This window comes from Tachypleus tridentatus, chromosome 11 (assembly GCF_004210375.1).
Source record: "Tachypleus tridentatus isolate NWPU-2018 chromosome 11, ASM421037v1, whole genome shotgun sequence".
Taxonomy (NCBI): Eukaryota; Metazoa; Arthropoda; class Merostomata; order Xiphosura; family Limulidae; genus Tachypleus; species Tachypleus tridentatus.
In genome coordinates this window covers 41,641,356-41,664,889 of record NC_134835.1, presented here as the reverse complement: position 1 = coordinate 41,664,889, position 23,534 = coordinate 41,641,356, and the positions used below count along the sequence as shown (strand labels likewise).

At 33.5% G+C, this 23,534-nt stretch overlaps 1 protein-coding gene and 1 long non-coding RNA gene across 5 annotated transcripts in view; one reads left to right on the top strand and one right to left on the bottom strand.

Moving 5' to 3' along the window:
- The first annotated feature begins 622 nt into the window (after nt 1-622).
- LOC143232016 (ankyrin repeat and fibronectin type-III domain-containing protein 1-like) overlaps nt 623-23,534 on the top strand; it is a 196,293-nt gene continuing 173,381 nt past the window's right edge. For 2 of the 4 annotated variants that reach the window (XM_076466998.1, XM_076466996.1), the window contains exons 1-3: nt 623-1,315; nt 7,299-8,388; nt 22,233-22,409. In XM_076466998.1, coding sequence (XP_076323113.1) covers nt 8,330-8,388; nt 22,233-22,409 — 236 coding nt within the window. In that variant the 5' untranslated portion in view covers nt 623-1,315; nt 7,299-8,329. Of the gene's footprint in view, nt 1,316-3,360; nt 3,443-7,298; nt 8,389-22,232; nt 22,410-23,534 lie in introns of all 4 variants that reach the window. The other 2 variants (XM_076466997.1, XM_076467000.1) reach the window with 2 other exon arrangements.
- On the bottom strand, nt 8,382-22,279 carry LOC143232019 (uncharacterized). Its single transcript, XR_013017337.1, has 3 exons — nt 22,142-22,279; nt 20,721-20,916; nt 8,382-8,721 (listed from the first exon to the last, which is right to left on the bottom strand). It is a non-coding gene; the product is annotated as an uncharacterized LOC143232019 (long non-coding RNA).

Below are 23,534 nucleotides of genomic sequence, written 5' to 3'. Positions count from 1 at the left end.
AGCACACATTTTAATTATAAGCAACAGAGGAAGCATTTCTTGGTTTTCTAAACATTTATATTCAACCACTTGTTTCTTTTCAAGATGTAGTGCAATGACTGTTTTATTTTACTTTGAATATAAATAGGATATTTTGTTAGGCCTAAAAGCAGGCCTTTCATAAATGTATATATAAGAAAGAGCAACAGAAGTTCTCTCTTTTCTGTCAGAAAACTTAAAAATTTCACACTTAAATACTGGTCACTGACCTTGGTTTGATATGACTAAATTTTACTTAAGAGTTATAAAAACAATCTTGTATTTCAAAGAAACCTTTTCATAAACAATAAGCTAATATTATGACATGACCAATATGCTCTTCAATCACGAGTCAATAGTTAGTATATGCCTCAGTTTTCTATAAATAAACATAACAACAACAAAAACGTGTGAGTCAAGTGAAACACATAATACAGATATGGCGGCCGGCCTTTCACCTACGTTCTTTCTGTTAGTCATGTCACCACGCCGAGCACTTGAGAGTTGAGACCCCCGGCCAAAAGCCCTCCCTATACAGCTAATATGCATTCCAACAGGTAAGTTTTGCTGCGCACTGGTCGGAGCGACTACCGCCCACCGCCTCTAGGCAAAACGGGCCAGAACTGTTGGCTTCTCGTAAACCAACCAATACTGTAATTTTGAACTTGGTCATCCTGTAACGAGAGTCCCAACACCTAGACACAAATATCGGAATTATTCGAATGAGACTCCGTTGTTTCTCATATCAAAACGAGTGTAATTGTATGCACTGATCCGTTGCACCATGCAGGAAATAAAACAACATCTAGGACAATGAAATTTAAGCATGAGAAAGTGCCGCTAGACAAACTTTCACTTCAGTCCGCTACTTGGGGGCGCTAGTGGGTTCGATACTTTAAAATTAGCGTAAACTTTGAGTGATACGAGGGCATCTACGTGTTTGACTTTTAGAGATAACCTATCGTCTTTAACAGTGTTTGAATATTTGACAGAAATAGTCATTTCTTAACAGAGGTCTTAAAATATCTTTATGGGTTGTTTGTTTCAGTCGTACTTTAACTGAAGCTCGGTTATAAAAGTACCTTTGTTTCCTGGGCCAGTCTGCTCTGTCTTACCTGAAGCGTCCAAGATTCCTCGCAGCAGGTGTAGCATAATGCCAGCCTAGACAGGAAAGGGGTCTTCGACCACTGAAAGTTGAAACAGAGGACTCGTTCACAGCATACACATAAAAAAAAGGACAAGATTACCCCTCTTACAGTGTTGGAGGCATAAGCACAAGAAGTGCAGAGTATTGTGGGTAAGTTGTGTCTTTACTTCTAGAATGAAATACAAAGAGCATTGTATAAATGAGAAAATATCTCGTACTTATTACAAATAGAATAAAACACAGAAGATGATTTTCATGGACTCGTTGTCTTGTTTCTTCGGAAGATTTTTAAGTGATTATAAAAGTTCTGTTTATCTTTTACTGATAGTTGATCATGTTTGTGTTTATCAGATTAAATTAAACATTTTTATGGTTAATATTTTAATCATTTTTCACTCTAAAAACAGAATTTTAGTTGACTCAGAAAAATACTCGTAATATTTTTCAAAGGGCAATATAGATTACCACTAGTATTTAAGCGAAAACAGTTATTAAGTTATCTATGTATAACTTATTGACAAGTGCTTAGTCTCGTTATTTACGTTTATATATCATATATCAAACTAATATAAAGTTTGTTCTCTAGAAAAAATTAGAATTCTGCGATATCTTGGAATTATATTAAGCTGTTTCTTCTTCAGTACACTGTAAAACATTTATTATCAGTAACGTATTTTCCATTGAACTCATTTCATTGTTAATAAGTGTACTGCATTTATTTTATTGTTAATAGGCGCACTGTATTTTTATGTTCACTATGTTCTTGTACGTTTTAATTATACATTATAAAGAACATAACACTATGTAACAAAATTTTTAGTTTTTCTTGTTCCTGGGCAGAAAGTGTTATTTCCCAATTTCTTATGCCTAAAGTAAATGGAAAAGACATATTTTTCTCTTCAAACTTTGCTTTTGTGACCTGGAAGCGTATAAAGAAAACATGATGGGAGACTATATTTGGCGGCTGATACGTGAAAGCGATTTACATTACAGTCGCAAATCTCAAAAAACTACTCACTTCTAAACATTTTTTGTCTAATTTTAATATAAATACGTGTAAATTTTGATTCATATGTTGTTTTATTCAGACTTTATGTAAATGAAAATGTGCAAATTTGCCCGTTTTTACATAGGAAATAGCCTAATTTTTAAATTTCATTATCCAGGTCAAAAAATCAAAGTTTGAAAGGAATAATGGCCATTTTCTGCACTTTTACAACATTAGCAATTAAAAAATAACACATACTATCCAGGATCAAAATTTATGTTACATAGTGTAATTGCTGAGTCCATAACCACGTGATTCTTAGTTATGTCATAGTTTTGACATAAGGTTTGTATAATTTCATTTCCTAAAATTAATTTCAATAGCTGAATTAGACGAAACTGGTTTGCGGTTTCTGTGATTTTATTTCCTAAAACTAAGTTTTATATTTTCAGTACATGAAATTGAGCTTGCAATTTAAGCTCGTAAAAAGGCTTGGTTGAATTTTCTCAAATTAGGTTTGACAGATTCAGTACATCTAGGTTTACAGTTAAAACTAATAAAACATAGTCTGATAGCTTAATTCCTTAAAACAATGTTTAAAAGTGAAATAAAGGTTGAGGTTAAAGCTCATGAAACTAGGTTTGATAATCGTTCTTTCCTTCGGGAATACGTCAGATACGTATAATATTCATTTATATCGTGTGTGTGTTTTTCACACTTTTTAACACTAATATACATTTCTGTGTCACTGTGATGAAACAACTAAAGTGACTGACACCTAACCATTGTTGTCTGGTGAAGTATCTGTAAGAATGAGGCACGTTTTACTTCTCAAGCAACAAGAACTTAAAAAGTCAGGTTGATCGACTTGGATGAATGGTCATGTAGAAAGCCTATTGTTTTCCTTTTAGTTTCCTAGTGTTAGTATTGGCTTGAAATATGTATATGTACATACATAGATGTATATTGTATTTATGTGCTTTTTTTTTCCGCCAGTGTCACGCAAGAAAATTGAAAATTTGAATTTTGTTTTCAAAATGTTTTCTTTGTTTAACTTATTTATCTTTAGTTTCGGTAAACATACACTTATCCTGACTGTCGTTGTTTTAAAAAGCTAACCAATCGGAGTTTCAATATCGGAAAGTAAGTGAAATACTTGAAAATGTTTGATTTTGAAAATGGGCTATCTGTACTTTGTCAATCACAGGTATCGAAACCCGAAGTTTAGCGTTGTATGCCTGAGACTTTCCGATGAACCACTGGGTGGGAAGGGCACTTGAAAAGATTCTGTGAGTTTTGTATGATGTTAGTTTCTTTCGTACAACTAAAATGCAGTTTCAGTACAAAAATAAAACAAAGATAATGATTGGATGGCTGCTCAACATTGAAACATTTGGACGTCTGGGAACAGAAAATAGAACAAATATAAAACCAGCTTGGAAGATGTTTCGTAAAAGGCAGATTCACATGTTTAGTCTTACTAGCAGATACACTGTAATTACATCTGCTTTGAGTTGAATAAACTACGAAATTAAGATATCTTTCTTAAAAGATAAGATTTACTCAGGTGAATTTATTTGACTTTTTTTGCATCAGTTAATACACATAAAAAAGGAAAAGAAATAGTAATGCTAATGATTGGTTTTTACTAACCAATCGCTAGATGGTAAGTAGGTCAGGTAAAAATAACTCTTGGTGGCACCAAATTAGAATTTAAAGTGAAACATGTCACACTTTTGTGAAACTAACATCGTCAAAACGATTTGTTTATTTACAAAAACAAACGAATTTGTTGAAAATACGAAATAATCCTCGCATGCATTCAGTAGTTCCTTATTGTGTTTTGAGATTTTTATATGGTTGCTCAGGTTAAAACCTTTATTTAACATGATATCCACACTCGTTAGTTCTGGAGTTTAACTTAAATTTTGCTTCATATTGTAAAAGTGATCATATTTTACGATCCCACATTAAGACTGTGGATCTTTGTGTTTAGTACAAAGATTTATTTACAACCACTCGTCATATTCATAGATCCTCCACTGAAATTGTTGAGTTTCCAACAAAGATTTATCCTCAAACAGTGATCATAATCAGAGATCCTACACTGAGACTGTTGTGCTTTAGAGTTTGCAATAAAGATTTACACTCAAACAGTTATCATATTCAGAGATCCTACACTGAGAATGTTGAGTTTTATGTTTACTGCAGATTTACACTCAAACAGTGACTACATTTAGAGATCCTACACTGAGATTGTCGCATTTTATGTTTGCTACAGATTACACTCAAACAGTGATTACCTCTACAGATCCTACACTGAGATTGTTGGATTTTATGTTTGCTACAGATCACACTCAAAAACTGACAACATTCAGATGTCCTACACTGACATTCTTGAGTTTTATGTTTATTGCAGATTTACACTCAAACAGTTACCACATTTAAATATCCTACACTGAAAATATTGGGTTTTATGTTTACTGCAGAATTACACTCAAAGAGTGACTACATTCAGAGATCCTACACTAAGATTGTTGGATTTTATGTTTACTGCAGATTTACTCTCTGTGTTTACATTTAGAGATCCTACACTGAGATTGTTACATTTTATTTTTGCTACAGATTACAATCAAACAGTGATCACATCTACAGATCCTACACTGAAATTGTTGGGTTTTATGTTTGCTACAGATTACACACAAACAGTGACTACATTCAGAGATCCTACACTAAGATTGTTGGATTTTATGTTTACTGCAGATTTACTCTCAGTGTTTACATTTAGAGATCCTACACTGAGATTGTTACATTTTATTTTTGCTACAGATTACAATCAAACAGTGATCACATCTACAGATCCTACACTGAAATTGTTGGGTTTTATGTTTACTGCAGTTTTATACTGAGACAGTGACCACATTCAGAGATCATATACTGAGAATGTTGAGTTTTATGTTTACTGAAGATTTACACTCAAATAGTAACCACTTTCAAATATCCTATGCTGAGATTGTTGCATTTTATTTTTGCTACAGATTACACTCAAACAGTGATCACCTCTACAGATCCTACACTGGGATTGTTGGGTTTTATGTTTACTGTAGATTTACACTCAAACGGTGTCCACCTTCAGAGATCCTACACTGAGATTGTTGGGCTTTATATTTACAGCAGATTTAAACTGAGACAGTGACCACATTCAGAGATCCTACTCTGAGATTGTTGGGTTTTATGTTTACTGCAGATTTATACTGAGACAGTGACCACATTCAGAGATCATATACTGAGAATTTTGAGTTTTATGCTTACTGCAGATTTACACTCAAATAGTGACCACCTTAAGAGATCTTATATGAGATTCTCGGGTTTTATGTTCCCTACAGATTTACATTCAAAGAGTGACCACATTCAGATATGCTGCACTCACAATGTTGAGTTTTATGTTCACTGCAGATTTACACTCAAACAGTGACATCATTCAGAGATCCTACACTGAGATTGCTGGGTTTAATGTTTGCTACAGATTACACTCAAACAGTGACTACATATAGAGATCTTACAACGAAATTGTTGGGTTTTATGTTTGCTACAGATTACACTCAAACAGTGATTACCTCTACAGATCCTACACTGAGATTGTTGGGTTTTATGTTTACTGCAGATTTACACTCAAACAGTGACATCATTCAGAGATCCTACACTGAGATTGCTGGGTTTAATGTTTGCTACAGATTACACTCAAACAGTGACTACATATAGAGATCTTACAACGAGATTGTTGGGTTTTATGTTTGCTACAGATTACACTCAAACAGTGATCACCTCTACAGATCCTACAATGAGATTGTTGGGTTTTATGTTTACTGCAGATATGCACTCAAACAGTGACCACATTCATAGATCCTATGCTGACAATGTTGAGTTTTATGTTTACTGCAGATTTGCACTTAAATAGTGACTACCTTCAGAGATCCTACAATGACATTGTTGGGTTTTATGTTTGCTACAGATTACACTCAAACAGTGATCACCTCTACAGATCCTACAATGAGATTGTTGGGTTTTATGTTTATTGCAGATTTACACTCAAACAATGATCACGTTTAGAGATCATAAACTGAGAAAGTTGGGTTTTATGTTTACTGCAAGTTTACACTCAAACAGTGATCACATTAAGAAATCCTACAGTGAGACTGTTATGTTTATGTTTACTAGAGATTTACTCACCAACAGTGACCACATTCAGAGATCCTGCACTGAGATTGTTGGGTTATATGTTTGCTACAGATTTACACTCAAACAGCGATCACCTCTTGAGATCCTACACATAGCATGTTGGAGTGTCATACAAGTATTTGTAACAGAACTATGTTGTTTATGATGTCAAACAGTCATGAGATCCAGTGATGTGAAACTGTGCTCGCTAAGTTTATTTTCTTACAGTAGAACTTATGTATTGCCAGTAAATTAAACCTGTAAGCACCATGAAAAATGACAGAAGTAAGAAGCTTTTATTATGAAGATCAAGTGATCCTTTTATAAAAGGTTTAAAACCAATCATGGAATATTGTAATGTTTAATAATTCATTTTTCTGCTTTTAAATTAGATATATTAGATCTAATATACAATATACATTTTTTAAATTAATAATAGAAGCACACCAATTTAACATTCCTAGCTGGCTTTATCAGTTATGTCTGTATAGTTTGTTATTTCTTACTGATTTGTTTAAAGAACTTTTTGGATCTGGATTTTCAGGAACTTCTTACGTTGGAGATAGAGGTCACTGTCCAAAACAAACTTTTTATCTGTAAAATAGGTTTTAATGATAATTTCTTGTTGAGGTGACTCAACATACAATTTAAAATGATAAAGGAGGCAGTTTATGGTTGAAAGTAACTGTGCACTTTGCGTTACTTTTAAGTAAGAGATAAGAGGTTATTTGAATATCTGTTTTGTTCCTTAGCATATTCGAGATAGTTTGTCAATAAGAATTCATTATGCATATAACTTCAATAAGATTCACTATGTGTATATACATATTTCATAAAGATTGATTCCATATACACAAACAAATATATATATATATATATAAGTAAACGAGACAGTGTTTTAAGCCTGTTTTTTTTTTTTTTGTACAGCAAACAATCTTTCGAAGAACTGCAACTGCAAAACGAACAACTGGACACAGCTGATGTACCCTGAAGTCTGGTAAAAGTTCTACTATGTATAAAAAACTGTCTTTGAAGTCACCACAAGACGCAGTAAATACGTGATAAAAAATAATACGAATGTGCACTTTGAACATTTGAAACGAATTCCTACTCTGTGTGCAAATTAAACACGTGGGTTTCTTCAGTGAAATCGAAAACGTGACCGACTGCTGGTCCGTTAATGTGTTTGGCTGCTCTTGCTATCTATGCAAGAGTGAGGAATCTGTCTGAGAGATGAGTAATGTGATGGCAGTCTTTTAATGACGTGTCTGTTTCTTTAAAGTGAGGCTGATAACATCGAAACCAAACATTAGTTTCTTTTCTGTCGTTCACTAACCCTTATTACTACGTTACCGTCATCGTCACGTTATTCATTTAAACCCTATTTTACTCAAACTTTGTTCCAGTACGCAGAAAGAGGAATTACAAAGATAAGTTACGATTCTTCTCTGGAAATTTTGGTTAGCGCTTTAGTGGAAGCGCTTACATATATACTCCTATAGGATGTTCGAAGTGTGGTTTACAGTGTTCTTGTAATGTGTGTGGACAGTTGCTTTTTCAGTTTCTACTAAACGTAGTGAATATTTGGAAACACTAGTTTTCTAACTGGGTTTAAATCAGAAAAACAAACAGTGACTGCAAGTTATTGTATGTTCGTATAGCTACTCAGTGGCGTGATTTTTTTATTTCCTTGACCACTTAATGAGTCAACCTCCCAACCTGCTTGACCACTTTGAGAGATAGCTTCATAATTGTTTGTCTGACTTGTTAGTAAAACAAACTTTTAGCTCGTCTGACAAGTTGTTGAGACAGTCTCGCAGATGTCACTTCAGGATGTACCTGACTTGTCAACTCCATGGGTAAGAGAACCTTTTCACGCGATCACCGGGGACTGAGTTGCAGTGGTCATGATGTGTCAGTTATCCGACAAAATCAAAGCAGTGAGTTGATGTGTCGTCATGGCAACGCAGCATCCCCACTGGTTGCCTGTTATTGCTGTACCTAACTTCATAACTATGTAAGTAAACTGATAATTTGATTAACATAGTTAAGTCAATTTAGTAGTCTTTAGAGATATCACTTTAATAATTTATTCCATTATTAATTAAAAAAATAACTGATAATAGTTGTAGTTAGACCTGCTCTACTATAATCAGTTGTTGCTTTAGTAAAAAGAAAGACGTGCAGCCAATTTTGAATAGTTAGCTACGTCTACATTTTTAAAATATAAATTTATAATTACATTTACTTCAATAATTACTGATAAAAAATCGATTTATCATTCAATCAGCAATCCATTATTAATCGAGGAATTAGTTAATAGCGATAGTGCTTCTTGCCCTTGGAGTACCTGTGAAAAAATAAAATATTTTTAAGAATACTGTCAACATAGGTTTTCCTTTCATATCTGGAAATCTTTGAACAGCAAATGGTTAACAACTGTGTTTAAATAATGTATGACATGATACGTTTGATGTTGATATAAAAATAAATAACGTAATTATTCCACTTTTTACATTCTTCAAAGTAGAGCAAACAGAGTAAATATGAAATAACGGGCTAAGAATTATCTTAATTACATCATGTATTTCTTTATTAAAATATAAATCATAATAATAGTAGTAAACAAACGGTTAATCAGTATTTTAGTATGTCCTTTACTAAAAAATGCATGTCACAACACTGGTAAAAAGCATAGGCTAATTTGTTCAATTCCTGGATCTTTTGAGTGATATAAGATAACGAACATGAAGGAATACATAAACGACTTTGAAATATTTTCCTGTTTAAACAAAGTTGGCTGATGCGTAAACAATATGCAATAGGAAGTATCTTATGAACCAAGAATTTTCTTGTTAAACATTTAAAATAAGAACAAAAGTAAGGAGTTTGAATAGGAATCATTAGTAACCCAGACCACTGAAAATGTAACATTAGAAATCTGGTCAGCCAAAAATGCAACACTGATAATCTAGGCAGCTGAAAATATACAGGCCTGGTGGTTAGGACACAATCTGAGGATCACAAGTTCGAATCCCTCTCCGAATATGTTTGCCCTTTCAGCGTTGGCGGCGATACAATGTGACGGTCAAAAGTTAGCGGTGGGTGGTGTTAACTAGTTCTCTTCCCTCTAGTCTTAAACTGTAAAATTACGGACGGCTAGTACAGATAGCCCTCGTGTAGCTTTACGTGAAATTCGAAAACAAACAAACCCTCTACCTTATAACTGCCAAGTTAGGGATATATAGCATATACAGTATTCGTGTAGCTTTGTGCAACATTCTAAACAAAACAAACGAAAATTTAACTTCGATAACTTAGACAACTGAAAATGTAGCATTGGTACTCTATAATGTTAAAAGAACAAATATATAACATTAAAATCAATACATAATTGAAAATCATTTCACAATAATGACTTTACATGTTTCAACATGCCACACGAGATCTTCAGGAGTGAATTTCACATTTTATATTTTCCTAAATATCACGTGACCTGTCTGTAATTTTGCCGCATAAATATCAGAACAGGTCTCGCCACATTCTTACACATATATTCGCCGGATATTCATCTCTTGTTTAATAATTTATATATATATATATTTTAAATTTCGTTATTTCTAGTGATTCTTGAGTAGTCGTTGCTGTAATACTTTTAGGTTGAGTCAATATAATTGTTTTCCCCTAATATGTTTGGTTTTACTTACTAGTTCTGCTGTAGTCGAGTTTTACGTTGTTTTTTATACAACTTATGCGTTCGGCTGTGAGGTATTTTAATTACGTTTTGTTTGTCCAATATAGATACTTCCACATTCGCATTCAATTTTGTAAATATATTCTAAATTTATCCAGTAATTGTACATCGTCTTTACTACTAAATAGTTTTTTTAAAACTTATTTATCGGTTTAAATATAGAGCAAAATATTTATTGTTTTTTTTGAAAAATAAATAATCCAGTGGTTAGAGCTGGAATACATGGTATGCAACACTAAACATTCCTTTTAATTTTATCATAACTTGATTTCAAAGTGATACCTGGTCTATTACTGCCACTTTAATCTAAAGCTACTGCTTGCGAGTGAGCAAGATCTGTTTTATTTGGAGGCTCTGTTCATTATTGGTCCTCACTAGACCTTAAACAAGTCTAGTAAAAAAACACGTTCAAGTTCAGTAGATTGTAACCAATGGTGGTAGAAAACTTTGGTTTTTAGCTTTTATAAATGACCTACACACATTAAATATTGGCTTGAAGTAAGGAAGGTCAGATAAACTTAGAGAAATAGCTTTAGAATACAATTTTGTACTCTTTGTAAATCCTGCCTTTTAAATTATTTTCGAATAATCTCACATAGTGAGATAGAATAAGGATATTAGTTATAGCATATAAGCTCGACTATAACCTATGGTTATTTGACCCACCTCGGCAACATGAAGATAGCTTGTTGACTGGTCAGTTCATTTGAATGATGAGTAAATTTAACTTAATTAAAAATAAATCTTAATAATAAATAACTGGTGTTAACATAAATAGCTGATAATATGTTACTATATCTGATCTGAGAATGACTTAAATAACATTGATCAAAATTGTACTTTCCCAACCTAAGTTGGTTTAAATCATAACAGTTATTTTCATGCAGTTTGATAATATAGCAATTTTTACAATTTGTACGCATTTTAAAATTCGGCAAGGAGTTATTATAATTATATTTGTCATAAGACATTAGTAGTAGGACTTTACATTTTTAAGACGTGTAGTGTTTTAAAAATGTAACACTAATGTCTTATGGCAAGTATAATTGCATTCATTTCTCGTCATCTTGTAAAGAACATACATACCATAACTGTTATTGTATCAGATAGCTTATATAAATAATATTCCAACCACACATATGTAAAAACGGCTCGTTTTGTTTGAGATTTTTTTTTATTTTATTTTTTTACGTAGAGGAGTGAACAACGTTTTGACCTTCGGTCATCGTCAGATCGAAGAAGGTCGAAACGTTGTTCAAACCTCTACGTAAAAAAAAAAAAAAAAAAAAAAAAAAACTCAACCCAAACCAGCCGTTTTTACATATATATTTTTCTCTACAAGTGGGTTTTCTCGACATCACTGAATATTCCAACCACATCTGTGTTTGTTGCATTCTAGCCAGTTTGAGCTCTGGATTGAGTGAAATGCGTCATTAGCAACAGATAAGACAAATATAGTGTAGCTAGGATACTATTATAATATGTACTCTTCTAATTCTTAAAAATCCCTGAGGGACAAGATAAATAATGTAGTGTTCAATAAAATTCCAGTAATATCTGGAGGCTTTAACCCAAACCTATGAGATTTGGCATAGCCCAGTGGTAGGGGCACTTGACTCGCAGTCCGCGAGTTCGAATCCTGTCACCGAACATGCTTTCACTTTCAGTCTTGGGGGCATTATAATGTTACAATCAATCCCGTTATTCGTGGGTAAAAGAATAGCCCAAGATTTGGCAATTTATTACTTCTAAATTATGGACAGAGATATTCCTCGAGTAAGTTTTACGAACATCCAATAAACAAACAAACACAAACTTATGTTTAATTTAAAATAAGATAAAAGTACACTCATAGAAAAGAAAACTGTGCTGTTAATAAATCAGTGTATGTAAGTCTGATAATCAAATCAATAATACAATCATTTCTCTCAGTGGAAGACTAAGTAAATGTTTTATATGCTTCAGTCTGTAGTTGTTTGCAGTTAAGCACAAAGGTACAAATTGGGCTATCTGTGCTCTGCCCATCACGGGTATCGAAAGCCGGTTTCTACCGTTTTAAGCCTGTGCCAATGGGAGGAGTCGGTAGGTGAACAGAAGCTTAGCTTTTGCTAAAGACTCTATTGTAAGCATCGAAGGGCCTGGCATGGCCAGGTGGTTAAAGGGCTCGACTCGTGACCTGAGGCGCGCGGGTTCAAATCCCCATACATTAAACATACTCGCTCTTTCAGCCCTGAGGCCGTTATAAGTCACGGTAAATCCCACTATTCGTTGGTAAAAGAGTTCGCAGTGGGTTGTGATGACTAGCTGTCTTCCCTCTAGTCTTACACTGCTAAATTAGAAACGGTTAGCGCAGATAGCTCTTGTGTAGTTTTGCGCGAAATTAAAGAAACAATAAATTTATTTTTGTGTAAAGGCGTGGTGCCATTTATGAATATAGTTAGAAAAACTAAAACCAAACAAACAAGAAATGAATTAGACTGGTTTCTCTGTATTTTCTATTACCTTTATTTACTAGATTGTTCAAACTACTGCTTATTTGAAAAGAGACGCTCATAGTCGTTTTAAAAAAAGCATACACTTAGAAACTCGATATGTGTGCAGTTTAATAATCAAATCTGTTTCAAAAACGACACACTATACGTTTGTTTCATCAATCTCTACTTTCCCACAAGGAATGCTACAATAAAAAGTATTTAAAGGAAGTCTTTTTTCTTGATGAGATGATGAAACCATAACACATGGTATTATCATGTCTGCAATTCACATGCAGCTAATTTGAAGGTACAGCAAGGGTTGAGCTTTTCTCGGTTAGTTATATTTCATTTATTAAAATCATATTAAGTAAACTTTTAGTGAAATACAAAAGTTCTGACATATTATTTTATTTGATTCCTTTCTGCAAATTATGAGTTTCTATGTGCAAAAAAATGTATTTTATTACATTTTAAACAGAAGGATAAACATTACAGATGATCTTGAAAAACTGAGTTAATTTGTGTAAAATAAACGTACTTCAGAGACAGAAATATAATACGTTTACACTAAAAGTACTCAGAGCTAGAAATACGATCCGATGTATTTTAAGATATAAAATATAAAATAATTCCTGGCGGTTTATTAATTCAACTTTCGAGTATAATTACTAATGCAATGTAGACTACTTGTAATTGCTTGAATAGTCTTAACTATAAAAGCATTTTAGCTCTCAAAATTTTGATTTGTTTTTATACTGCTTACGACCAGTGAAGTCCTAATATCGCATAATTTGACTAATTTTGAGTTTTTACTTATTATAACACTCGGCGTTCAAAACTGTCAAAAAATCACTAAAATCACACAATTTCTCTGTGAAATTCATAAGGAACTCAGGAGTAATTAGTGATTAGTTGGAACATTAATGATTTTTTTTTTGTTTTTTGACTCATATCTTATTAGGACTCTGTAAACATAATAGTCACGGACCCACAAACAGTTTAGTGCCTAAATACATTATAGAAAGATGTGTATACTAACACGACGAGATCTGTTAACAATACTAGTGTTAAAAGCAATTTTTCAGTACTTAAATACGTTGAGTGGAAGGATCGAGAGATCTAATATACAATACCAAAGATGACTACAGTTAATACAATGTTAAATGTTAACGATGTTTACAGTTAATATGCTGCTGAAGAAAATCTAAATAAATATTTTGGAGTTATGTACCAAAACACTCGTATTCCATAGGATACATACTGATTCCAAATTGGGCCAGTGCGTTTGACACGAAACATCAACAAGCCTTGCTAACCAATCACTCATTGAATGAGAGATTTGATAATACCACCTTGTATTAAAATCAGAAAATAATTATTAAAATTAGTTCCACTTGTACGTTTCTTATCATAATCGGTTCAGAAAGCAATAAATCGCTATGTTATACATGAAAGATAGGTTTCCGTTATTTTCAGTTAAATATTGTGGTTAAAATTTTTGATATAAACTCAAATAAACGAGTGAGTGAATAAATTTCATTTACATTAAAATCATTTTCATGTGGCGTACACGTCTCAATATTTTACCTTACATAAATTCTGGGATAAGATATTTAGCTTTTATATGGTACTTATTAGAGCTAGTGCATAAGAATCTCGTACCTTTTTTTAAAAATGTCGAATCATAATGCATAAATAAATATTTCATCGCTAGAAGAAAAATTACAACTCTCATGCGTGTGATTGTGAAATACTTGTTTTAATGCTAGAGTTACGATGCATTTGTCTTTAAAACTGTGTACTATACTCTCATGAGGCTGAGGGATAAGTCAGTGCTTATAACGCTAGGCGGGGTTCGATACTAATGGTTGGCACAACACAGCTCATTCTGTTTTTTTGTGTTAAACAAACATATATATTCAGGTATATTCTTCTCTATTTTCAAACTAATGACAAGAGTTTAGTCAGCCATTATCGCTTGCTAACACTAAAAAAAGCCTTATGCAGTTTTTGAACCAACTAATGCAATTGTCTGTCCGTTTTTCTAACGCAACCAGAGTTAAAAGGTGAAGCATGTTCAACGGAATTATGGACCTTTCTCTAGTAGCCCTACAAATATTGATTTATTTATATAAATTGATGGACTTATCATTTATTAATATCTGACCTTGTTTCCCTTTACAAGTAATTCTATAATAAAATTTCGATTTTCTATGCATTGTTGAAAAAGTCTGTAGGTCTAAGTCAGTGGTTCCCAACGTTTTTTATGCCCCGCACCCCTAAAAAAAAAATAATATGTTCTCGCACCCCTCACAGTAATTATTTATTTAAGAATAAAGGTGAAGGTGGCCAAAACAAATTTTTATAATTAATTTTTAATGATATATAAACAAAAACGAAACATTTGGAAAATAAAAAAATATTACAACAAACTAAAAGTTGCATAAACCCTACATAGCCTACAAAAAATAAATTTTCATCCATGCATGAAATTTCTTTGAATTTGAAATGTTGAAATGTTCATTAGCCAATTTAAATTTAATGACTCTTTCGTTCCTGTTTATTTCTTACGAGTTTTTCAAAGCGTGGCACTTTGTTGCTGATAGCAATCCGCAAGTCTGCCTGTGCACCCAAGCGTTTACGTATCGTGTGTTGTTTGTTTACAGTTGTATATTAAGATTTCAGTCTGCGTCGGTGACGGTAGAAACGATAGTTTATCGTAACAAGGTAAAAAGCTACGTCTGTAACAAGAAAAATAATAAATAAAAATCGAACGTAATTCTTGAATATATAGGACAGTACCCTTAATATAAAAAAAAAAAAAAAACTGAAACGTTATCTCGCACCCCCTGGAACGCTATCTGGCACCCCCAAGGGGTGCAAGCACCCCTGGTTGGGAACCACTGCCTTAAGGTGACTCGTGTTGATATAGTTGCTCGAGGCTCGTGTACTCTACGTTACAGTTCCGATTTCGTTAGGTGACGTTTGGACATAGTGGCTCGCGGTTGACGTATTATAAGATAAAATATTCACATTATATAGCTAAAGTGATGTATGTAATACAATGGCTTGACTTCGTTTCTTCAAGACTGCAGGACTGAGCGCTTGTTTTCTACAGGAGTTTACAGAGTAATAATTGTGCGTGTGTGTGTGTCAGATTTCTGTAGTACTTTTTAAAGAAGATTTGTCATCGTCTTTTGGCGAATTTATTGCTACAATTTTTTGTACGTCACATAGCGTCAACTGATAAGAAGACTGGATTAAGGCTAAAGAAGCCCTAATCAATTTCAGTTCAGCGTGTTCTTAAACCCTTAATAAAGCAATTGTCACCTGAACATCTTGTAATAAACCTAAATATATACATAAACAAATTTGAATCTTTCACGGTCAATTTTTAAGTCAGTTTTAGGCCTGTTCTCTCTCTTACAATTCTTCTTACTGACCACTTCACCCAGGAAAATATTATAATAGAGAACGTGAGTCTTCAGGTTAAATTAATTCACAAAGATGAAATGGACCCATTATATGGCCATAAGCGATAGCGATTAAAATGTAACAGGAGATGGGCATTCTACTAGTTATGAGCCCTGAACTAATTTCCATGATATGATTTGACGAGTATCCAAAGTTTTAGTTTTAAAACACTTGTAACTAAACAACAAGTGAGATAACGAGGATGTTCTACACTTAACCCAAAACGCTTTTGAGCCGTTGGTTAATTAGATCCTTTCTGCAGAGAAGAATTCTGACATCTACAATTTACATTAACAGTTCGAAATGATCTTGAGTATCTATTAAGTAAATTTAACAATATTTTGAAGTAAAATCATTTTAAATATAAACATAATATTTCAGCTTGAACATTTTGTTTCGTCTTACATATTTTTTTTTCAAATAAATCTAATTTATGTCGAAAGTAACTCAGGTGAACTTTTACAGTTTAATTTCCTAAACACTTTAAATAATTAAAACATCAAGTAAGTAATTTACGACTCGTCATAGTGGCGAGAGGATTCAGTTATAACAAGATGTGGGAATGATGGGTCTTACAACTGGTATATTACTCTAACCCTACGCGTCCTCTGATGGGACAGCGGTGAGTATTCGGATTTAAAATGCTAAAATCAGGGCTTCGATTACACTCAGTTGTCACAGCAGATAGCCTGGCGTGGCTTTGCTCTAAGATAAACACACGTACTGAAGCAAATATTTTCGCTTCAAATGCCTTTAAATTATTTTGCAAGAGTTCAAAGGGGAAGATAAATCAGATTACACAAATACTAGCTAATTGAGGATAAATGAGTCATTGAGAAACGAAACAAACTACGTTTATATTTTCAGTTTATTTAAACAAAATTTAAATGTAATTCGACGAACTGTGTTTTTGTTTTTCGTTTTTTATTTTGCTCCAACGCCACTTTGTTACTAAAGAATATTTGACAACACATTCTAAGAAATTTTAGATGCATTATACATAGAAATTTACTTTTATTTTGGTACAAATTTTCTTTTTTATTCTACAACTGATAATTTTAGTGACGTTGATCATTTAGCCTTTATGTATTTATTTTCTGACCGTATGAGTCAGAGGTATTATTAAATATCTGAGTAGGCATACATCCAAATAAAAACTAGTAAATAATGGTATGTTTTAAGGAAAGTTTTGTTCGGATACACTACTTTGTTAAATTATATTAGTTAAAACCGATAGACTGTATATATTAAAATAAAATAAATACAAAAAAATGAGTAAACACACAAGAGGATATTATTACCAATAGTATTTGTGGAAACCAGATGATATTGAACAGGTAGAGTTATTAGCTTAAGCTAAGTAACTCACTATGCTTAATAGATATACCTAATTAAACTAATCAAATCACTACGTTTAATAGATACTGTTATTTGTTTTTTAATTTCGCTCAAAGCTACACGAGGGCTATCTGCGCTAGCCGTCCCTAATTTAGCAGTGTAAGACTAGAGGGAAGGCAGCTAGTCATCACCACCCACCACCGACTCTTAACCACCTGACCATGGTTGGCATGGTCAGGTGGTTAAGGCACTCGACTCGTTATCTGAGGGTCGCGGGTTCGAGTCCCAGTCACAGCAAACATGCTCGCCCTTTCAGCCGTGGGGGCGTTATAATTTGACGGTCAATCCCACTATTCGTTGGTAAAAGAGTAGCACAAGAGGGCTACAGAACGTAGGTGATGGTGACTAGCTGCCTTCCTTTACACTGCTAAATTAAGGGTGGCTAGTGCAGATAGCCTTCGTGTAGCTTTGCGCCTTTTTCAAAAACTAAACCAGTTTCTAATTTCTCCGCCTGATGATTCTTAATAACTAGATTTGAGGATTTTCGTTACAACTGTATGGTAATAGGAAACAAAAAGTGATAGTAATAAAAAAACACCAGCGTGTTAATCTTTGGATGATAAAAACTCAAACTTCGCACGAGTGTAGATTCGAAGAACATGTGTGGAAACTTAATAAACATGTAAACCACGAGAACGCGTATTTAAACTGTAAATGTGTGTTAATTTTAAAAAACATGCAGTGAAACTCTGAATACGTTTTCACCTGAAGAACACGTATTAAAATTCTGAATATATATTAACCTGAAGAACACGTATTGAAACTCTGAATATTAACCTGAAGAACACGTATTGAAACTCTGAATATGTATTATCCTGAAAATCACGTATTGAAACTGAATGTGTTTTAACCTGAAGGACACGTATTGAAACTGAATGTGTTTTAACCTGAAGAACACAATGCTAATGAAAATACACAAACCTAACATAAAAATTTATAAAGGATGTCCGCTTTACTTTTATTTAACACCTTCTATCACACGTGACTTCTTTTTACACTATTTAATTCTAGTCTCTTTATCTTTTATGTAATTTCATTTTTTTCAGTTGACCCACTCCCCTCTCGAAAAAAAAAAATGAAGTTTTCAAAAGTTTTAGAGAAATGCGTGAGTTTACTTAAATACATTCCAGGTCACTATCTTATCCTTGCAAATAAATTCTCTGACTTTTTTCTATAAGATAGATAGAACAGTTTATATTTTCTTCCAACTGGCTTAACTCTACTCTATCAGATAGACAGAATGTGCTGCATTTATTTTCAACTGTCTTAACTTTTCTCCATTAAATAGACAAAATCCATAGTATTTCCTTAGAAATGCTTTCATTTTTCTCCGTTAGATAGACAGAAGGTATGAATATATGTTCACCTGAAGAACACGTATTGAAAATTTGAAGATATATAAATTAGGTCCGTATAATAAGCTGCCAGTTTTATTCTATTTATGGTAATTCTCTAGGGTTTGAACAAAGGGGAATGAGTACCGTTTAACATAAGTTAATTAATTATTAAATGTAAACAAACACAGGAACAGTTTTAAAAGGTAAAGATAAGAAATAGGCTTAAAGTTTGTTTGGTTTTTAAGGATTATATAAATAATTTTCGTTGGATAACACAGTACGATGGAAGTGATGCCGACTTGCTAGAACATTTCAGTTGCTAACTGTGATGAGAAACATGTTCATTGTATTCTGGACGTTTAAGTTAGGTTATTGTTTTGTGCGTGTCAGTCACTGAACCTTGTTATAAGCTTTACCCAAGTGCACTTGGGGTCAGCCTACATATATTATGGCTGTTGTTCAGTTGATATGCGTGTTCTTTGAAACCTGTTTGGAACAATGATATATATAAATACACTCGCAGGGGAATGAGCAGTCTTTATGATCCACGAATAGATTGTGTCTCACGAGCAATATGAAAAGGCAAAGAATCGTGGAACGTAAAAAGTAATTGTATAAATAGTTACCTCCACGCGGAGAGACAGGATAATTAAGTCCATGTACACAATTTTCGACATATTGGGTTTTTGAAATAACTTTAATGCAAATATATGTGTATATATACATATACACATACACGAGCAAACGAATATTTGTTTGTTTGTTTGTTTTTTTAATTTCGCACAAAGCTACTCGAGGGTTATCTGTGCTAGTCATCCCTAATTTAGCAGAGTAAGAGTAGAGGGAAGGCAGCTAGTCATCACCACCCACCGCCAACTCTTGGACTACTCTTTTATCAACGAATAGTGGGATTGACCGTAACATTATAACGCCCCCACGGCAGAAAGGGCGAGCATGTTTGGCGCGACAGGGATGCGAACCCGCGACCCTCCGATTACGAGTCGCACGCCTTAAACACGTTTGGCCATGCCGGGCCACAGAAAATGAATATATTAATTAACAAGGGTGGTGGGTGGTGATGACTAGTTACCTTCCCTTTAGTCTTACTCTGCTAAATTAGGGTCTATCCGGCTAGCACGGATAGACCTTGAGTAGCTTTGCGCGAAATTCAAACACAAACATTAATTAATAAAAACGAATTTAAAATATTTTCAATAGCTCCTTATTTGTTACTGTTAATTTAAAGGACACAAATAAAACTATAAATACATAAAGAATAAAAGTATTGGTGTCGTTTCATCTAAATTATTTTTCACTTTCTACAATAAAACTTTCTCGAACAATACCTACTTAACAATGGAAAGTTGTATACGATAAAAGCAAACCAATTTCATACAATCTACATTTACGTGGTATAAATATTACATCACATCACATCAATTTATTTGAATAAATATAGGTTTAAATTGAAATTGCGAACCATTTGTGTTGTTAGAAAACACGAAATTGTGTAGTTATATTACTTCAACTATCGGTTATTTACACAAGTCTGTGGTTAGAAACACACTTTGTGTTGTTTCGCAACAACACAATGCTTATGTTAATTTATAGCAGAAGTTTTTGTTTATAGCGTACGTTTACTAGCTTGTTTGTTTATTCTCTTTAAGCTCAAAACTACACAATGTTATGCATGGTTGGCCCATCGCCAGTGTTGAAACCCGGTTTTTAACATTATAAGCCCTCATAGTTACCGTTGACCCACCGAGGGCACAAATGAAGAAAACCTGAAACGTCGCTTATGTTTGTTCATTTCAGAATTTCGCGCAAAACTGCTCGAGGGCTCTCTGCGCATGGCCATCTCTAATTTTGAACCGATAGACTAGAGGGAATGTAGCAAGTCGACAACACCTACCACCGACTCTTGGGTATTGCTGTGTGATCCCATAGTGGGACTTGCCCGTCATTCTTGAAGTGAAGTATGAAGAGCGTTGCAACGGCAAGAGGTATCGTACCATGAATCGGTTGATTCACAGTTTGGACATGCTAGTTACCACGCACGAACCCTGACAACTTTCATCACACTGTGTCGTTAGCAATTTCCTTAGGTCCTAATGGAAATAAAATATTGTTACTCAAGACACACTTCAAATCACTTGTGTTTCAATTCAAGCAATATCTTATTAACTTGGAATGACTCTAGTAATAAAACAATAGGAGGTTGGATCTCCTGCTCATGTTGAAATATTTACTAAAACATTCAATTTTATCGAAACAATGACTGGTTAAAGATTATTGACCGAACTCAATCAGACTGGAAACTGTAAATGTGTAGGCCTAGTGAATAGTTTGAGTTAGAAAGCTGACTTCTGTTACTGAGATGTGAGATTTTTTTGTAGGAGTTAAGCTGGTTGATGTCTTCAAGCCGTAACATGCACAGTTAGAAGTAACAAAAAACGTTGTAGATTTGACAAAAATATCAGTGATAATGCCATGCACTGATGTTGGTAGTTATTAAATGCTTTCAAAGATGAGTTTAAACCAAGTATTTAGGTAAGATCAAATGTTTTAGGTCACAGTACATGAACGATCTGTCATAGATTAATAACATTTGATAAGAGGCCATATGTTTTCAAAAATTTAGAAGCTCATTTAATGATATCCGTGAGTGACGTCAGATGTCTCGTTGTGACATTACACTGTCGTCTGTATCTTTATTTTGTTTGTGTGAATTACTCTACTGTTACGCTTGCTGTCTACCACTGTGCTATGTCATCCTAAAAACTACCCTGACCGTAAAGTGGGTCACGTTAACGCAGTATCCAGATTCAGTAAACTAAGGTACAGCTGATTTTAAGAGTACTGTATTAACCTACCAATGTTACAGCATATGTAAAGAAACAGAATATAACAGGTGAAATTCTGATCACGTTTTCTCTATATTTCTTGGGTCATAGGTTAATACTGTTGGTTAAAAACTCAAGAATGATAACAAATCAAGTGATATTATTGGTTAAAAAGTCCTTGATTGATGACAATACCAGTAATTTTGTTGGTTAAAAGAACTAAAGGATAATAATAAGTTAAGCAATATTATTGGTTAAAACTTAAGGAAAGTAACATTAAAAATGGCTGAATGGCAGGATATCCAGACATAGATGTTTGGATATCCTGAAACTCAAATGTAGCTTCAAAATAAGTTCTAACAACTGTGCACGTGCTCATTACAAGTTATGAATAAATATAACGATACAAGCACACAGTATTAATAGCACTTCAGATCAATAAGATATTAAAGCAACAAGTTCTAAAGATACATACTACAAAATATCTTACCGACTAGTACGTCCTTCCAAACATTTCTCTAGAAGAGCTCACTTTATTATAAATTTATAGTTAATTGTTATTTTTCCAAACTGCTTTTTAGAGCTGAAGAGTGTGACTGTATTTGCTACGACGGGAAATCACATGGTCCTTGTTGTTGTCATGGGTCTAAGGACAGTGCACTTTCAAAGAAAACGGTTAAGCAAATCAGCGTCAACGAAACGCAGTCCGTATCACCTTTAGAAGAATTTGATGGGATCGAGGATATACTAGCTGTGAGGTAAGTTGAAATCATTTATATGCAACTCAAAGAATGTTTTTTTACGGTGCGGTCAAACAGAACCATATTTTACCTGAAGATGGAGACCTTCTACTCGTATCTTTAACTAGGTCAATTACAAATGACCTAAAACTGAGCACTCGATGCGTGGATATTAAGGAGGGCTAGTAAACCCTTCTCGTTTAATTTTACTATATCAAAATACGTAATAAAATAATCTGTAAAAGAGATAAGAACTAGAGTATCCCATCCAGGTGCAAATTATAGAGAGGGATTAGGCGTGGCTTAGTAAGAAAGGGGTCCGGAAAGAAAATCCCAGGATTCGCGTCTGTATATCCCATCCAATTAAAAAGTAACAACAGAAGCACTTTGTGTTGGTTTGTTAGTGTAAACAGATTTTCCTCTTATTAAAACACATTTTTATAGTTGTCTCTTTAACATACTGGTTGTGTATAATTGTTTCTCTGTCAGACTTGCCAGAAGTTTCTACAACCTAGAGAAAATAATAATAATTCACTGGATAATTTTAAACTGCATATAAAAGTTTTTTCTAGCAACTGAAGTGTACTAATTTAAAACCATTCTTTTTTGTGAGTTTGAAGTAGGTGGATATTCATCACGTATAGATAGGAACTACTGGTATGACAATAGTTAAATAATCCTGTTTTAAACTCCAGTCTGCTTAAAGAACATTTAATGTTATGTGAAGTTTTCTTGTTTCTTGTGTGTTTTATACTAAACACGACCTTATAGTTCATTATTTATTTATTTATTTTATTTAGCGTAGGATACAAATATCCGCGCAACTTAAAAATGTCACGCCCTCTAAGCACATTGTAAGGAAAGTGATACACCCAGATGGTATAAAAACTTAAATATGCGTTTATAAAATCGTCTGCTCTGTTTGGTTGCAGCTTCTTGTAGATTTTATTCTAGCAAAATGTGTTCCATTTTACTATTCCTACGTCATAACAAAAATGACCATTAATGTAGCTGAAGTATCATCATAGAGAATTGTTTTGTGAAAATAACACATTTTGTGTGATAATACAAATCAAAAACATGAAAAAAAGCTTATTATTTATGGAAAAACCACTTAATGCCTAATAAGAGTAAAGCATGAAT